This window comes from Colobus angolensis, unplaced genomic scaffold (genome assembly GCF_000951035.1).
Source record: "Colobus angolensis palliatus isolate OR3802 unplaced genomic scaffold, Cang.pa_1.0 Scaffold134, whole genome shotgun sequence".
NCBI lineage: Eukaryota > Metazoa > Chordata > Mammalia > Primates > Cercopithecidae > Colobus > Colobus angolensis.
In genome coordinates this window covers 6667353-6686256 of record NW_012114422.1, presented here as the reverse complement: position 1 = coordinate 6686256, position 18904 = coordinate 6667353, and the positions used below count along the sequence as shown (strand labels likewise).

General features: G+C 34.2%; 1 protein-coding gene across 2 annotated transcripts in view; it reads left to right on the top strand.

Moving 5' to 3' along the window:
• The window catches only part of CSMD3 (CUB and Sushi multiple domains 3), a 1254780-nt gene extending 1237025 nt beyond the window's left edge, over positions 1 to 17755 (top strand). For both annotated transcript variants that reach the window (XM_011934353.1, XM_011934352.1), the window contains 5 exons: positions 2697 to 2855; positions 5852 to 5964; positions 8746 to 8833; positions 11464 to 11599; positions 15745 to 17755. In XM_011934353.1, the coding sequence (XP_011789743.1) occupies positions 2697 to 2855; positions 5852 to 5964; positions 8746 to 8833; positions 11464 to 11599; positions 15745 to 15904 (656 nt within the window). In that variant the 3' untranslated portion in view covers positions 15905 to 17755. The remainder of the gene's footprint in view (positions 1 to 2696; positions 2856 to 5851; positions 5965 to 8745; positions 8834 to 11463; positions 11600 to 15744) is intronic.
• The last annotated feature ends 1149 nt before the right edge of the window (positions 17756 to 18904 follow it).

Genomic DNA, 18904 nt, shown 5'->3' with positions numbered 1-18904 from the left:
GTGTCCCTTTAAGAGAACGTTAAGACTATAACAGTAACAGGGCAGAAATCATGTAATAATAAAAACAAGCAACCACCCAAAACAATAGAAGAATCTCAACAGAACTAAATGTCATTCTTTTTAGAAACAAAGTAGAAAAATTTCTGGTAAAAATAATGTAACAAAGAAAATGTGAGCATAACTACATAGATTAATGAAATTCAAAATATATTAAGGGAAATCTGTCAATAACTATCAACATTTAAAAACATTTACACAAAGCAGACAAATTACTAGAACACTACATCTTACTAGAACTAACTAATAAAAGAATATGTGAATAATTTTATAGCAAATAAAGAACTGGTTGAAATTATTTCCACAAAGAAAATGAGGTCTATGTGGCTCTACTGGTAAGTTTCACTACATTTTAAAGAACAGAATGGATCTTTCAAGTTTTTTTTTTTTTTTTTTTTTGTAGAGACGGGGTTTCACCGTGTTAGCCAGAATGGTCTCGATCTCCTGACCTCGTGATCCGCCCGTCTCGGCCTCCCAAAGTGCTGGGATTACAGGCTTGAGCCACCGCGCCCGGCTATATAAAAACTCTTCTAGACAATAAAATTCATTCTCTAGGCTCAACATATCTCTAATAACTCAGATAAAGATAAAGGCGAAAAAATTCAGGTCCATTTTACTCAGGATTATAGATGAGAAAATCTTACATAAAATCTTAGCAAATCAAATTCAACATTGTAGTAATGATAATCCACGTGAAAAGGAAATCTTCAGCTGAATTAAATTTAAAGGAGTTTAATTGAGCAATGAACAATTTGTGAATCAAGCAGACCCCAGAATCACAGCAGATTCAGAGAGACTCCAGGGTGCCTCGTGGTCAGAACAAATTTATAGACAAAGAAAAGGAAGTGTAGAGAAATCAGAAGGGAGGGACAGAAACAACTGGATGGGTTACAATTCTGTGTTTGCCTTATTTGAACACATTTTGAACACTCAGCAGTGTATGAATAGTGGAAGTACAGCTGCTGGGATTGGCCAAGACTCAGCTATTGTTTCAGGTGCATATTCCTAAATTAGGTTTTCAATCTTGTGTGCCTATTAAGTTAGGTTGCAGTTCATCTACAAGGACTCAAATATAGAACTATGGAGTCCTTCTCAGGCCATATTTAGTTTACTTTAACACCCACAAGAACCAATTTGGATTCATCATAGCTATGCAGGGATATTTTAGTTTTAAATAATCCTTAAAAGTAAGGTATCACATTAAGAGACTAAAGTGCAAAAAATTATGATAATTGCAATATTTGCAAAGAAAGTATTTGATAAAATTCAACACCTGTTTATAATTTTTAAAAATTCTTAACAAATTATAAATCTTAGTAAAATTATTTATAAAAATTATATGGCAAATAGCATGTTATTTGAGAAAACCTTCAGCAGTATTTCATTTAAAATCATGAATAAGACACAGTGATTACATTACTCCAAAGTAATAAGAATGGAAGTTGGCAATGGTATCAAAGTAAGGAGCTATATTGCTTATAAATTATCATGGAAATAAAAAGTTGTTACTGAAATATTCAGTAAAAACTCAACTCTTAGGGTATTTTTATGCTGATCCGCCACAGTGGTTTTGCTTTCTTGGTTTAATAGAATTCAGGGAATACACAGCTTGTAACAGAAATTCCTGTGATCTGACTGGTAAGAAGTGTGATACATGCATATATCAGATGAAAAATCATCAATAACTTGTTAGACAAATTAAAAAAAGGACTTTTTTCCTAAATCCACTTCATTCACTCATTCATCTAAAGAAACCTGTGCCCCTTGAATACATGATTTCTAGGGATCCGCTATGCTGTGAGGTATAGGATTAATGCACTTTCTCTTAGCTGCTTCCCAGGAGCTATGTAGACTTTGACATAACTAATTTATATAACTCTAAATTACATAAATAATTTATATAAATACAATGAGTCTTTTTGGCTAGTATCTAAAATAGTGTTTTTTCTTTAGATGAAAATTTTATGAGCTTTAGAATTTTCTTTTATTCTACCACAATATATCTCTCACCCTTGAGAGTCCAACAATACTAGTGACAATTTCTAAAAATACCTGTATACTTCAAAGCTGTCAATATGATAGAGCCCGGTTCTTCTTCAGGAGCATCTGTTATTAGAAGAGCTAAACTCAGTATTCTATAAGGGGGAACACAGAAGCACTGCCTCATGATAATTTTGCAGGACTTTTCTGCAAAGGTGGAATTTGACTCTTTGCTATTCCTCTTAAAAATCTATTCCCACTGCTGAAAAAAAAGCAGGCCTCTTGGGACTTATGTATAGTTTTACTGCCATGGTGCTGTGAAATTATTTTATTTTCCTTCAGAAAGAAATATATTGTATAAAAGACCAAATATAAGTGAAGTTTATATTTACCCGGGTTCTAAAAATAAACCTAATGTCTTTAACTGGTGTTTTCTATTTCTCTCTTATCGATAACATATGAACAAATCTAGATTATTACAATGTTGATTTATTCTAAAAAATGGAAACACTTTTATATGAAGAATTAATTTTGTAACACATTTAACATTATTGTGTATTTAGCAATACATCATTATTCAATAAACTAATACTCTATTTAATGCTTATATTTATATGGCATTGTACAATTAATGTGTAGTATATTTAATCTATTCACAGTTCCCGATGATGTATTTGCCCAGAATTATATATGGAAAGGCTCTTACAATTTCAAAGGAAGGAAACAACCCATGACCTTGACGATTACTAGTTTCAATGCTTCCACTGGGAGAGTTAACGCAACACTGAGCAATAGCAACATGGAGCTGCTACTTTCAGGTATCGCAACACAAACAGCAATGAAATATACCTTCATGCCTTTACTTCTATTATGATTTCATCATTTTTATTAATGCTTTTTATATGGTGAAATGTTTATTTTGATACATTTGCTTTTGATGACATTCATATTCACTCAGAACCAAGGTTTTCTGGTTTTTGGACTGATTAATGAATATTACTACAGAAATATAAAACTAGTTTTAAAATAAGTTCCTTCAATAATTTTTGGTAGCTAGAATTAGATGTCATATATTAGATCATAACTTTTTTTTTTTTTTTTTTTTTAGACGGAGTCTTGCTCTGTCGCCCAGGCTGGAGTGCAGTGGCCGGATCTCAGCTCACTGCAAGCTCCGCCTCCCAGGTTCACGCCATTCTCCTGCCTCAGCCTCCGGAGTAGCTGGGACTACAGGCGCCCGCCACCTTGCCCGGCTAGTTTTTTTGTATTTTTTAGTAGAGACGGGGTTTCACCGTGTTAGCCAGGATGGTCTCGATATCCTGACCTCGTGATCCGCCCGTCTCGGCCTCCCAAAGTGCTGGGATTACAGGCTTGAGCCACCGCGCCGGGCCAGATCATAACTTTTAATTTAGATATGAATGCAACTAAATCTTTCTCTATTCTCATAAAACCACAGAGAACAAATCAGTGATTTCTCAACTATTCTGTGGCCACAAAACGATTTCTTCAAATGACCATGTTTAGATGGATATCCAATATTTAAGACAAATAAAGATAGAGCTATACTTGTTTAAATAGGCATAAGGGAACCAAAGCCTGGTCAATCTCCTTAAGTTTCTGTTTTCTCTTTCCAGTACACACATCTTTCATTATCTTTGATTGCACTGGTTTTCCTAACACTCAGATATTCTCTCAAAAGTCACCTCCTCAAGCAATACTCCCAGTGAGCTGACCTAAAGGAACCTTTGTATTAAAAATGCTGTCAGACATATTCTTAGTTTTAGGCAGCCTTACCCTGTGTTTTTCTTTTCAATATTTGAAATTATATTTGTTATATTTATTATTTATCATGTGTCTATATTCTAACAATATAAAATAAATTCTAAGGAAGTTCTTTGCCTTCCAACTTAATATTGTATTTCCAGAGACTAGCAGAACATCTGAGACAAAACAGGCCTCAATAAATATTTTCAAGTTAATGCATTTGAATTATAATTCCTCTCATTTTTCGAAATGAGGCACTATATTTGATATTGCAAATATGAAATATATACTGTAAAATTCTTGTCTATATATAAAATCCATATAAATATTAATAATGATATAATTTGTGCTGTAAGAAATGGAAAATAAAATTATATTCATTGATTTTATAAGTTTTAGAAGAAAATATATTGAGTGTCATTCTTATTATTGATTGATCCTCCATTAACCACAAAGTAAAAATATTAGAATTTAATATATAGTATAATTTTTAAAATACATATAATTACATTATATTAATCAAAAGAAACTTTAAATGAATGAATCATTCATTTAAATACATTTCAGTTGTGGCTAATGCTTTATTTAACTTTGATGTGTTAACAAAGTTTTTCTTTATTTTCTATAAAAGAGACCAAAATAAATGTATACTTATTCTAATCTAGATGGACGAGTTTTCTATATATATGGAAAGACAAATAATTAGATTAATTTGCTTTCACTTACTGTCTCCATATAAACTAATTGTAGCGATTTTTCAGCAATATTATTATCGATTACTTTTATGTCTTCCACCTATTGATTATAATTTACCTTAGGCCACGATCTATGTCTCATTATCTTTTCATACCCTGCATATTATGGTGCCCTATTACATAGGTGAACAATTAAGTTAGAATGAATGAATACAGTCAAGTTTTAGACAACGGTTAATCAGATATTTTTCTTAGATCCTATTTTCTATTATTTTCCTAAACATGTTTGCACTCCAGCTTATTGCCACCCTTAGAACACTTACTGTGTAAAAATCATTGTATATATTTTTGCTTCTCTTTCTTATGCCATTGCTTGTATTTACCTTCCCAAATTAAAAATCCTACTTTATTTTTAAGAACCAGTTCAAATACCTTTTTTTTTTTCTTTGAGATGGGATCTTGCTCTGTCACCCAGTGTGGAGTGCAGTGGTGCCGTCTTGGCTCACTGCAACCTCTGGCTCCTGGGCTCAGCCGTCTGAGCAGCTGGGACTACAGGTGCGTGCCACCACGGCTGGCTAATTACATGTTTTTTTTTTTTTTTTGTAAAGATGGGGTTTTGCTCTGTTGCTTAGGCTGGTCTGGAACTCCTAAGCTCATATTTTTGGACTTAAGCGATCCGTCCGCTTTGGCTTCCGAAAGTGCTGGCATTACAGGTATGAGCCACCGTGCTTGGCCCGCCAGTGCTGTTCCTTAATAACTATTCCTTGATCCTTCCAGTGTGAAATGATCTCTCTCTGGCTTTTAATTTATCACATGCTCTCATGTGTTTTGTTTAGCTGCTTACCTTACTTATATCTCCTTATACCTCCTACTTTGTTGGAAATTATTAAAAATAGGAACAACATATATTCCTATATGCTGCTGTAACTCAAGCAGCACCTAGATCACTCTTTTTTCACAGAGTTGACACCTAATTTATTATTAAGGAAAATATCAGGAATTTTAGCACTGGATTTGTATGCTTAAAAATTTTAGAATCTGATTGTGGGAAGAAATCATTTTGTTTTGAATATCATGGGATGATGTTATTGAGAACACTAGTGCTTAATTGTGATAGCATAGGTAATTTAAGCCCCACAATTAAGAAATAAGTTGAGGATTTCAGAAGACAGATAAATCAATGTATATTACATGATTTGCAAAGAGCATTATAGGTTAAGCCATCTTTGACTTGCCCTTGTTTTATTTCTTCTTTTATTACATATCTTTACATAATCTATTTAAGGAATGATAGATAATAAAATGAAGTATAACTATTTACAAAGTTAAGTAGACTGAAGTGTCCTTGCATTTTACAGGGGTATATAAAAGCCAGGAAGCTCGCTTAATGTTACGCATATATCTTATTAAAGTATCTGCTCATGCTTCTGTGAAAAAAATGAAGGAAGAAAATTGGGCAATGGATGGCTTTGTAAGTATAGTTATTTTAACATCTGCTGCTGATTTTAATGATAAATTTATAGCTTGTTCAGGAAAGAAGAGTTTTCTAAATTTAGCTACTTATGAATACATATACATACATATATATCGGTAAATATAAATATTTAGTATTCTAAAGTAAGAGCCTAGGAATACTGGATTCTGATGTGCTTTGCTTACTTTTTTCGTGTGTGTATGGTGTGGGGTGGGTGTATGCGTGTGTGTGTGGGGGGGCTGTATGTGTGTGTGGGAGGGGTATGGGTGGATGTGGGTGTGTGTATATGTGTGTGTGTGCTGATCTGCATTTAGTTTTTCACTGATTTCATCAAATACATTCCATCTACAGTCAGCACTATGATAAATAAATCTGGATAAAATATAATTCAATCTTTGGAACCACTACTACTTAAGGAATATGCAACATATTTAGAAAGTGTATCAGAAAATTAAATATTCCTGTTATATTGAAGCATGAATTTAGGCTATTTTATAAAGTCCACGAAAAAGAACTTATGTGAGCTGCTTCCTGTGGGGAGACAGTTACTGTAGCTTCACCATGGAGTCACTTCTTCTATTAAGTGATTTATGTGAGTGGAGTTTTAAGATTGACAGTGGAAAACACAAGGGCCAGGAGTCTTTGCTGAAGAGTCAGCATGAGAAATCTGAGTGTATCCTCTCAAGTGCCAAGCCTTTTTTTTGTAAGGAAAACTTAATGGTAAAGAAGATACTGTAGTGGGTCATAGGCTGCTATGTAGTAGCCTTTGATAAGTTTCAATAAGCCTTCAATAAGTTCAAGAAACCTACTATCTAGTAAGCTTCAATAAGATTGGTTCCTGAGGAAAAAAAGTGTTCATCCTATTTCTGCATTCTGTGTTCATGGAGTTGGGAACTAACTCAAATCTTCAATGCACTCAGATTGTTTAATTGTATTATTTTATGTAGGAAACAAAGTGAATTGATTCAATAAGATATTAGAGTTTGAGCTTCTCCTTAGAAGTACTTTATTTTTTTAAAGTGGCCACACCCAGAGTATAATATCTGATAATAAGGAATAAATCACTTGTTGTGAAATGTCAGACTTCCACGGGTGGTTTGGTATCCTTTGCTTTTTAGAGTGAGGATTCAAGATTTTTACAACTTTTATAATAATGTTCATGACTTAGGTAACTAATTGCCATTAATTAACACAAACTTCAGGATACATCACTTTACTACTTAGTAGTAGGAATTGCTGAAAGGTAACATTTCCTGTTTTACTTATGAGATCAAATTATATTATGCATAGAAAGTACTTTTTAAATATAATATTTTATACAAATGCAAGGCACATGTAGTATTTAGCAATGGCAACATTAGACATAGCCATGAAGCCTCTGGGTCAAACAATAATAAGTACGTAGTTATTTGTCATTTGTAATGGGTTAGCTGTGGAGGCACTACTTGAGGCTGTGGTATTAAGTACAGGTCTTCATGTCTTATCATCTCATTTTGGGGCAGCATCTGAAAGGGCACTTGCTGCCTAGAGCATGTACTTCTCTTGTCAGAAGTCCAAAACTCTCAGAGGAGCAAGTGGTTCTGAAATAAGCTGGGATTCTGAAATAAGTTCAAATCCATTGACTTATGCCTTTTTCTTGCAGCTCAATGTAGATATAAGTCACATATCCTACAATTCACCCACTTAAAAATGTGCAATTCAGTGGTTTTTAGTATATGCACACATATATGTAACCCTCATCATAGCTGATTTTAAAATACTTTCTTTTTTTTTTTTTTGAGCAGAGTCTTACTCTGTTGCCCAGGCTGGAGTGCACTGGCATGATCTCGGCTCACTACAACCTCCACCTCCCAGGCTCAAGGGATTCTCCTGCCTCAGCCTCCTGAGTAGCTTGGATTACAGGCACACACCACCACCTCTGGCGAATTTTTGTAATTTTAGTAGAGATGGGGGTTTCACCATGTTGGCCAGGCTGCTCTCAAACTCCTGACCTCAAGTGATTCGCCCGCCTTGGCCTCCCAAAGTGTTGGAATTACAGGCATGAGCCACCTCTCCCAGACTAGAATACTTTCTTCATGTTATAAAGAAACCCCACAGCCTTTAGCTATCAATCCTTGTCTTACATTCGCAAATCAGCTCTAAGTAACCACTAATCTATTTTCTGTCTGTATAGATTTCCCTGTTCTGACTTTCATATGAATGGAATCATATAATATGTGGCCTTTTGTGGCTGACTTCTTCCACTTGGTGTGATGGGAAGTATGGCTCTTAAGGCCTAGGCTTGCAACTGAACTATTGTCAATCCCAACCCCACGCTCCAGAGGCCCAAGCAAGTCACAGGACCAAGCCCCAACTCAATGAGATAGGGAGTAAACTCTTCTCATGAAGATTGAGGGAGCGGGGATGTGGAACTGTAATAGAATTTACAAAGTACAGTATTTTTATGTTTTAATTTTTAATTGATCATTGTATTTCATCATGTCATTGCTTTTTATTGACAGCAGATGTCTTAACCTATAAGAAATCTATAACTCTGTATCATACATTAATAACCAATCTCTTTTTTGTATATCATAATTACTTCAAATTAGAAAATTTACTTTTGCCTTTAATAATGGAAAATGTGCACAACGTGCTATGTTTTGCAAAGGAGGAAAATATAGAAGAAAGGAACTTGTGATAATATTCATTTCAGAATAAAATTGTGTATTTATTAAGGCTGGGAAAACATAGCTATGACCAGTATTCAAATATATTTGGTTCTTTGAATATTTTTAGGTTTCTGCTGAGCCTGATGGAGCTACTTATGTATTTCAAGGATTTATTCAAGGCAAAGATTATGGACAATTTGGCCTGCAAAGACTGGGTAATTTATTCATTTTGATTTTCATGAACTTCTGTTATTATTCCAGACATCATAAAAAAAAAGACTGTGGATTCGGTACATTAGGCACACTTACTACATTGTAAATTCTGCACTGCCAGGACTATGCATTGTTCCTTTGATAACCCTTTTAAATAATGACATTCTACAAAATATCGGATCTTTATGTACCAACTCTGTGCAGTGTTTAGATTTTCATGATATTTCTAATAAATATGACAAACTGACTTGCCTTTAAGCACATAAAAAGGAGAAAAAGTGATATAGATAAAAAAGAAAATATTAAACTGTAAATTATTTTATTGTATCTCATGAGAACTGTGCTACTTTTCTTCAGTTTGAATATTGTCACAGTTTTCACTCCTCTGAAAATGCAGTGACACTTTCAGAAACTCATAGGGTCTGGAAAGAGAAAATAACTTTGAGGAATGGGCCCCTTTTGGGGACTTGGTGCTCTTCAAATATGTAAATTTTCTGCAATGGGAAGCAAAGAACTTTGTCATTTTTATTTCCAACTCTTCTATATATATGTAAACCTTTAATGGTCTTGCAAGAATGTGTTTATACACATAGCTTTTGGTGTATAATTATCCTAAGGTCTACTGTCTCCCATTATTTATACTGTGACAGGAATACACTAAGAATAAATTCAGGCTCTAAAAATTATTATTTAACATTTATCTTTTAAGAAATTAACTTTCTTTTTTGATACAGAGTCATGCTCTTATCACCCAGGCTGGAGTGCAATGGTGCAGTCTTGGCTCACTGCAACCTCTGCCTCCCCGATTCAAGGGGATCTCCTGTTTCAGCCTCCCAAGTTGCTGGGATTACAGGTCACCATGCACACCACAATGGCACCTGGAATTAGCCACCATGACTGGCTATGTATTTTTAGTAGAAACAGGGTTTCACCATGTTGGCCAGGTGGGTCTCAAACTCCGGACCTCAGGTGATCTGCCCTCTGGCCTCTCAAAGTGCAGGGATTACAGGCCAAAAATGAACTTTTTAAAAATTTTGAACTTTTACATAGCTGTACTACGTCACAGGAAAAATAAGGTGAAAAGTAAGATACTAATTTTCTTTAACCTCGACAAAGATGAGGTTTAGTTAAATGTAACTGTTTATCAAAAATATAAATTAGCTTTCTCTACATGAAAAATAATAAGATGCCATTTACATCACATCCTGCCTGTGTTCGTCTTAAAAACAGGATGAAACACTCATTAACATAATGCATTTATACAGTTGTGTAATTTAGTGCTGAATATTTTCATGTAATATTCTCCAAAGTGTCTCAAACACTACAAGTCTGAAGCAGAACCCATAACAAAGGAACTATTTCCTTTTGAGAAAGAACTGCTAGCTATTTCCTTTTCCCTCATTCCTGTGCAAATGTGTAGACAAACACGGATTTTCTCATTTCCTAACTCTGCGGATGCCATCGGCATTTACTGAGCTTCAAGTACAATACTTGTAATCCTGTGTCTTCTTGCCTCTTACATCCACATAAACAAGTTCTGTTAATTTTCATTAAGAAATCTTCCTCAAATCTATTGTCCCATGCACTTTCTAGCTTCCTAGTGCTCCAGTTTAAATTTTAATTCCTTTTTTTCTTTAATCTCAATTGTCACTACAATCTTCTAACTACACCTGATTGCAGTTTGTATTCCCTGAAGTCCATCCTACGACAGTCATGTTCTAAACCTCATGTCATATCACTGGGTCTTTTATTTCTAAACACCTTCATTTGTTTCTCACTGAGGTGGATAGTAACTCTGGCCAGGTGCCATCGCTCATGCCTATAATCCCAGCACTTTGGGAAGCTAAGGCAGGTGGATCACTTGAGTTCAGGAGTTCAAGATCACCATGGGCAACATGGTGAAACCCCATGTCTACAAAAAATACAAAAGTTAGCCAGGTGTGATTGCATGTGCCTGCAGTCCCAGCTACTTGAGAGGCTGAGACAGGAAGATCGCTTGAGCCAGGGAGGTGGAGGCTGCAGTCAGCCATGACCACTCCAATGCACTGCAGCCTGGGTGACAAAGTGAGACCGTGTCTCAAGAAAAAAAAAAAAGAAAAAAAGAAAAATGTTTGGGTTCGTCAGAATGATATTTATTCCCCTTTATAGTCTAGCCATAGTTTATTGTTTTAACCTCCCACTCCTATCTCATGTCAGTGCTTGTCACATCCACTACCTAAGTCACTTACCTTCCCACTTCTAGGCTTATGATGATTTTTCAAGTCAATGTTGTATGTCCTCCAGAATTACTCCTTTCCTTTCTAAAACACATTGACCGTTAATTCATGCTTGATATATACACTTATTAGTATCTCCATACGTCTTCCCACTATTGTATAAACTCCTTAGTTCAGAGACTCTGCTTATTTTTCAGTCTCTACCCTTTCCTGGAAAAACATATCTTCTACATAAAAGGCATTGTCCAAACATATGTGAAAATGAGTTGAAGGAGTTTCATGAATTATTTTTGTTTACTATGTGATTTCCAGGTAGATGTCTTGAGAATGGAAGAAATTAATTGATTCATGGGAGTAGAAATTAATTATGATAAAAAAGTTCATTTTGTATTTATAATTTATTTTTTATTTTGTAGGACTGAATATATCAGAAGGTTTAAATTCTTCAAATCAGCCTCATGGTACAAATAGTAGTTCTGTGGCCATTGCTATTCTTGTGCCTTTTTTTGCACTTATATTTGCAGGATTTGGATTTTATCTTTATAAACAAAGGTAAGCTCATTGATATTTAGCTACAAAATGTTTCCCAAATCTATTTTTCATATTATTTCTGCTGCTGTAGCTCAAATCTTAATTTCAGATTTTTTCTGTGTTGTTGAAATCTCTGTGTGCTAACTATTGCTATAGCCATTGAAAAACTTATTTCCCCTAACCACCCCTGCAACACTACATACAACGTAACAAAAGTGCTCTTTTAAATTGCACAAGTATTCAGTGTAACCTTTCTTTTGCCTGTCAATTTCCTGACATGGACCTAATTGTAGAAGTTATTTCTACATTATCTATAATGAGACTTTAGAGACAGGAAAATCTAGGTTAAAGTTTAAATTGAAGAGGTAATATCTACTGCCAGATACATTTAGAAAACTAGGAAGAAGCTTGTGTTCAAACCTCTTGGTTCGCATAAAAACACTAACTGATTTTACCCAGGCAGACAGACGGCAAAATCCTCTAATCTACTCATTCATCTTCTGTTGCTTTTTGGTGAATTGCAATTAATATATCTGTGATAGATCTAATATATAGCTGTATATACTATTAGTAGATCCTGTTCTCTCAGTCCATTACAAATCCTGGTGAATGCTTTACTATGTCCCACTATTTGGGACACTCCCTTATTAAGAGAAAATATGTGGGTAGCCAGATAATTAAATGACTATAACCTAAATGCCTTTCCTCCAAAATTGATTTTTTTTTTTTTTTTTTTTTGAGACGGAGTCTTGCTCTGTCACCCAGGATGGAGTGCAGTAGCACAATCTCAGCTCACTGCAAGCTCCACCTCCCGGGTTCACACCATTCTCCTGCCTCAGTCTCCTGAGCAGCAGCTGGGACGACAAGCACCTGCCACCACACTCGGCTAATTTTTTGTATTTTTAGTAGAGATAGAGTTTCATCTTGTTAGCCAGGATGGTCTCAATCTCCTGACCTCGTGATCCGCCTGCCTCAGCCTCCCAAAGTGCTGGGATTACAGGTGTGAGCCACCGCAAAATTGATATTTTCATTTGGGGTCATTCTGCAACATCTAAGAATGATTTATTTAATATTATATAAATGTGTACTGAATGTGAATTACCAACTACTTAGGTCTAGCCAATATCAGATTTTATTGATAGATAAAGAATAATCACTAAATTTATTTGTAGGCCAACCTATGTCAACTTTTTAAAAATTGAGGTAAAATAGATATGACAAAAACTTTACCATTTTAACCATTTTAAAGACTACAATTCAGTGGCATTTAGTGCATTCGCAGTCCCATACAACCATCGTTACTATATATTTCCAAAATATTTTGGAACCCCAAAAATGCCAAAGGGAAACTGTACTCATTAAGTTGTCACTCCTCACTCCCCTCACCCAGCTGCAGGTAACTACAAATCTGTTTGCTTGTTCTGCATATATTTTACATAAATGGAATCATACAATATGTGACATTTTGTATCTGGCTTCTTAAACTTAGCAAAATGTTTTCCAGTTTTATCCATGTTATAGCATGCATCAGTACTTCATTCTCTTATATGGCTAAATCATATTCCATTGTATGTATGAATGTGTCCATTCATCAGTTGATGAACATTTGAGTTGTTTCTACCTTTTGACTACTGTGAATAGTGCTGCTGTACACATTTGTGTATAAGTTTTTGTTTGAACACTCATTTTCAGTTCTTTTTGATATATACCCAGGGATGAAATTATGGGAATATGTGGCAATTCAATGTTTAATTTACTGAGTAACCGTCAAGCTGTTCTACACAGCAGTGGCACGATTTTCCACTACTGTTGACAATGGATAAAGGTTTTGCTTTGTCCAGAGCCTAACCAACACTTGTTATTTTCTGGGTTTTGGGGGCTTTTGTTTGTCTTTTGTTTTTCATTATAGCCATCCCAGTGTATGTGAAGCTTTTTTTTTTTTTTTTTGAGACGGAGTCTCGCTCTGTCGCCTGGGCTAGAGTGCAGTGGCCGGATCTCAGCTCACTGCAAGCTCCGCCTCCCGGGTTTACGCCATTCTCCTGCCTCAGCCTCCCGAGTAGCTGGGACTACAGGCGCCCGCCACCTCGCCCGGCTAGTTTTTTGTATTTTTTTAGTAGAGACGGGGTTTCGTCGTGTTAGCCAGGATGGTCTCGATCTCCTGACCTCGTGATCCGCCCGTCTCGGCCTCCCAAAGTGCTGGGATTACAGGCTTGAGCCACCGCGCCCGGCCATGTGAAGCTTTATCTAATTGTGGTTTTGATTTCCATTTTCATAATTATAAGTGATGTTGAGCATCTTTTTATGTGCTTGTTGGCCCTTTGTCCATCTTTGTTGAAATGCCTATTCAAGCAGTTTGTTCTTATATAACTTGGGTTGTTCATCTTATTTGATTGTAAGAATTCTCTATATATTTTAGACACTAGGCCCTTATCAGATATATGTTTTGCAAATATTTTCTCCCTTTCCATGGGTTGTATTTTCACTGTCTTGAGAGTGTTCTTTGATGTACAAAAGTTTTCCATTTGATGAAGTTAAATTTAATTTTTTTCCTCTTACCTGTACTTTTGATGTCAAATCCAAGAAACCGTTGCCAAATTCAAGGCCATGTGTTTTTCCTAAGAGTTTTATTGATTTAGCTCTTGTGTTTAGGGCTTTGATTCATTTTGAGTTAAATTTTATTCATGGTGTGAAGTTTTAAATCTTGATGATATTTTCCTTCAAGTTGTTGTTGAATATTAACAAGGGGCAATTATTTTGTATCTTCATGATTATTACCTAATTAGAATGCAATGATGTTGCTTTTGGTTTTTATTTTAGATCTAGTTTTGAAAAAAATGTGATCCAGTAGAGTTGTAGTATTAGACACACCTAGTAAGAGCAAGTTATTAGCTTTCTCCCAATAAACCTAAGGTAGTTTCTTTTGTAATTATTGTCATAGAAATCACCTAATATTTTGGAAATATAGATAAATTCAGAAAATGCATTAGTGATAATAAAATAATATAATGGCAATTACGAATTACAATAAAATTAATAGTTGAAATTTGATTGTTCAGTATAAACAACACCAGAGTTGAGAAACGAATTTATTTTAGGATATATCCTTTTTAGGAATTAGGCCCCAGAAGCAAATGGCAGCAAGTCTGTCTTTCTTCCATTACAAATGTGAGCAAGTTATACGTGCTTTATGGGAAAGATAAACAAGATTAGCATTAGTCAAAGGTGGAAGAAATAAAGCAATGAATCAGAATTTCAAGACTAGCATCCTCAACCAACCAACCCAGAATTCATGTGTCTGGTTAACTTAGTGTCAGTAATCTTTTAGAAACTATTTTCAGTACTGTAGTATGAGTGTAGCCATTTCTTCTTTGACTTTTTGAATTTGCATACTTTAATGTGTACCATTTAAAAAATAAAATTGAGTGTTCATGTTTTGGGATACTCCAAAGAACCTTTCCAAATTAGGCCTCAGCATTAATTGTGTACTTTTCAGGGAATCTCCTTCTCTTTTTAGTGTGGAACAAACTTTTAATTCAAGTTTCAGATTAAATTTTACCTCCTAAAACATACTTTTTCTATTACCTTTCCTAAAGTGGCTTCCAGTTACTTTTCATATTAACTATTTTCCTTTTCATTATAATAATTCTCATTAGCTACTATTTTTGGTTTTATTTATTTTTAATTTATTCTTGTTTTCTATCACTACAGTGTGAATTCCCTGAAAGTAAAGACTAGTCTTTTAAACAAAAAATTATATACCCAATGCCTAGAATCATGACTGGTGCGTAATAGATGTTCAGTAAATATTTGATGAACAAATAAATAGCAATGAGACTTAAATCCATCATCATTATTTATACTATAAATGATAAGTCATAATAATTCCTAATTTTGTAAAAAAAATTTATTATAGCTATCATATCATGTATTTATAGTTATGTTACTAATATTGATGCTGTATATAACTATGTATTATATGTAAAATTAAAAGTTACTCAGGTTTTTAAAGTAACAAGGAAATTGTTCAAGGTTGACTTACTGTGTTAATAATGTCTCAATATTTTTAAGTTACATTATTTGCTAACGCTGTACGTTACGTTTGAGCTGTAGTCTGGTATTTTCTTGAAGAAAGTTAACACATAGCTAATCAATGTTCTCATCAACAGGACTGCACCTAAAACACAGTATACAGGATGTTCAGTTCATGAAAATAACAATGGCCAAGCAGCTTTTGAAAATCCCATGTATGACACCAACACGAAATCAGTGGAAGGGAAGGCAGTACGATTTGATCCCAACTTGAACACGGTTTGCACAATGGTATAACGAGGCAACCTTTGCCTTCTTCAGAAGCTTGGAAATCGACACACAAAACAGTGCACATTTAGTTCACTGCTAAACAAATTAAAGCACACTTTTCAGGACTTGCTGGGTCACCTTTTCCTGAGGAATGATACAGAAGAGTGTTTTTTCATAAACTGGACCATAATTCTTCATGTTTACCATGGAGAGTTTTACAGAAATTTGGCTGCACTCTGAGAGTGCTTACTCACAGTTTATTTGCTTTTTTTAAAAAGGAGATTATTCTAAAACATAAACTTATTTGCATATATTGGAGGAGCATCCACTATCAGTATTTCTGTGCTTTATAAACTATATTAGAGGGACTGGGTTTAAAAAAAAAAAGATATAGGGTAGAAATAAGAGCTATACTTACAAGAGTCAATAGATCACTGACTTCTCTTTAACTGTCCTGAGCTACATCATGCCCACAAATCTGTCTTTCATACCACTCTATCTGCCATTCATTCTTGTTAATTGAGGCATTGTTTTCCTTATTTAAGATTGAGTTATGACTTTAAATGTTTTCGAGCTAATTTATGTCTCAGAAGAAATAAGGTTGCCCATTCCAATTTGAATCTTTCTGTTTCTTATTCTTTAGTATCGTATTGCTCTTCTTCTTTTAGACTGGTTGTCATAGTTTCTGCAAATGGCAAGTTCATTGTGCTACCCTCCCGATTTCCCCATTATGGAGTAACCAGTATTATTCAGTGAGCTATGGGATAGTGTTTAACTCCATGCTTCAATATGTTTTTTTCTATTTATTTTTATTATTTTTTAATCCCAAATGTGATAGTAGCTTCAATATGTTTTGTCACCCAAAAACCATTTGGCTGGCAAAAATTGTCTAGAAAGATTATTATTTTACAGTTATCTGAGACACCAAACTTACCAGTCTTCATTTTACAATATTTTTGAAAGACCAAATAAAATGACCTAATAATCTACTCTATTTATATCTACATTACTTTCCAGTTGAGTCTTCAAATTTACTGTTATTTTGACACTTTTAACTTTCTTTTAACAATGGATTGGAAAAACATTTTGGTTTAGCCACTAAACATAATGACTGAAAAAAATTGTTATTATAAATCACCAATATAAATTTATTGCCTAAAATTGTGGACTTATCATATATTTATATATTTTTAAATTTCTGTACCTTTATTCTTAAACACCAAGTTTCAGATACAACAGGTTTCTTTCAATGTCAAATTAAGATATGTATTTGTAAGTTATTGGTGGCTCATTTGAACTGTATCATACAGCAATGCCAGCATTTTTATTTAATAGGTCATCGTCTTCCTTATATAGCATGTTTTACTTCATTGAATGAAATCATGTGCCCAGTGTTAACTCTTTGTTGTTGTCCCTTTCAAATATGGATAACTCTGTGAACAATATCGACTTTTTGTATCATGAGACAGAGTGCCTAAGAGAAACCCTTGCACCTGGGAGCGCTGCTTGGCTCTATCTCTACAACATTTAGTGAATTTCTTGGAAACCACTTTGAGATACATTGTTTTGGAAATTCATACAATTTTCTCAACATTGTACTCTACTGGCAGGATGCAGTTTTAAATTTTATGCCATCAGTTATTTATTCTTGTTTATTCAAATGACTGCAATAACAATGATTCATTCATTAATGTTAAGGCTAATACATTTAAGATCTTGTTTAAACAATGTTTCTTCTGCAACTGGCTACTCCTCTTATATTAATGCATACACTTTTGTAAAGAAGTATATTTTTATGAAAAGAAACTTTGTAAAAGTATGATGTAAATTTTCAGTGCAATGTAAACAAAATAAAAACGGATAATTGCTTTTGTAAAATGTGTTTTTTCTTTCCAAAAATAAACTGCAACTGTTCAGGTTAGTAAAAGAAATGACCAGCGCACATTCATTTGTTGTTTTTAAAAGTTCCCAAACTGCATATTCTATGCATTTAGTTAGCAACATAATGAAATATGAGCATTTTTCTTCTTTAAATTCCATACTTCCTCAATTATGACACTTTTGGGAAAATTGATTCCAAGTAAATACAGTAGTAACATAAGAACTTCATCTTATGTTGAATGAATGGTTTGCTAGAAAAAGAACAAGAATCCCATCTTAGAAGTTTCCTTAAATGCTAATATTTAACAGTATGGTCTAAATTTAGTTACATCTGATTATTTCTAATATGTCTGTAGTATATTTTCATAGAGATATGTTATCATACTCTTTAGACATGAACTCAAAACTTTTTGAATAGATTAATACTAAAAAACAAATACCTTTTTGTCAGGATGGAGGATTTCCACAAATAAATGGACCATGTAACAATCTGTATTCAAGAAACTAAGTTTCTATAAATTCAAATTACAAGTTACTAAGTTCAATTTTATTAGATAACTCTTTTTTTACAAAACACAGTGTCTTTATATTTTCAGAACCTCAAACTCCAGACTGTATAGTCTGTCTCTGTTTATTACACTTTAGCTTCAGAAAAGTGTGGTTCTTGACATAATTGTAGTTTCTTTGTTAACTTTGTTACCTCCATCTTTCACTCATTTCACATCTATAATTTCACTTGTTGTTCTTCATCTTTTCTTTATTTTTCTTTGTGTTTTTACTTTTCCTTTTTCTTCCACTTTTTAATTTCTCTCTTCTGCTGTTTTTCTTTCTTTTTTTGTTATTATACTTTAAGTTCTGGGATGTATGTGCAGAATGTGCAGGTTTGTTACATAGGTATACATGTGCCATGGTGGTTTGCTGCACCCATCAACCTGTCATCCCCATTAGGTATTTCTCCTAATGTTATCCCTCCCCTAGCCCCTCAGCCCCTGACAGGTCCCAGTGTGTGATGTTCCCCTCCATATGCCCATATGTTCTCATTGTTCAAAACCCACTTATGAGTGAGAATATGTGGTGTTCAGTTTTCTGTTCCTGTGTGTAAGTTTGCTGAGAATGATGGTTTCCAACTTCATCCATGTCCCTGCA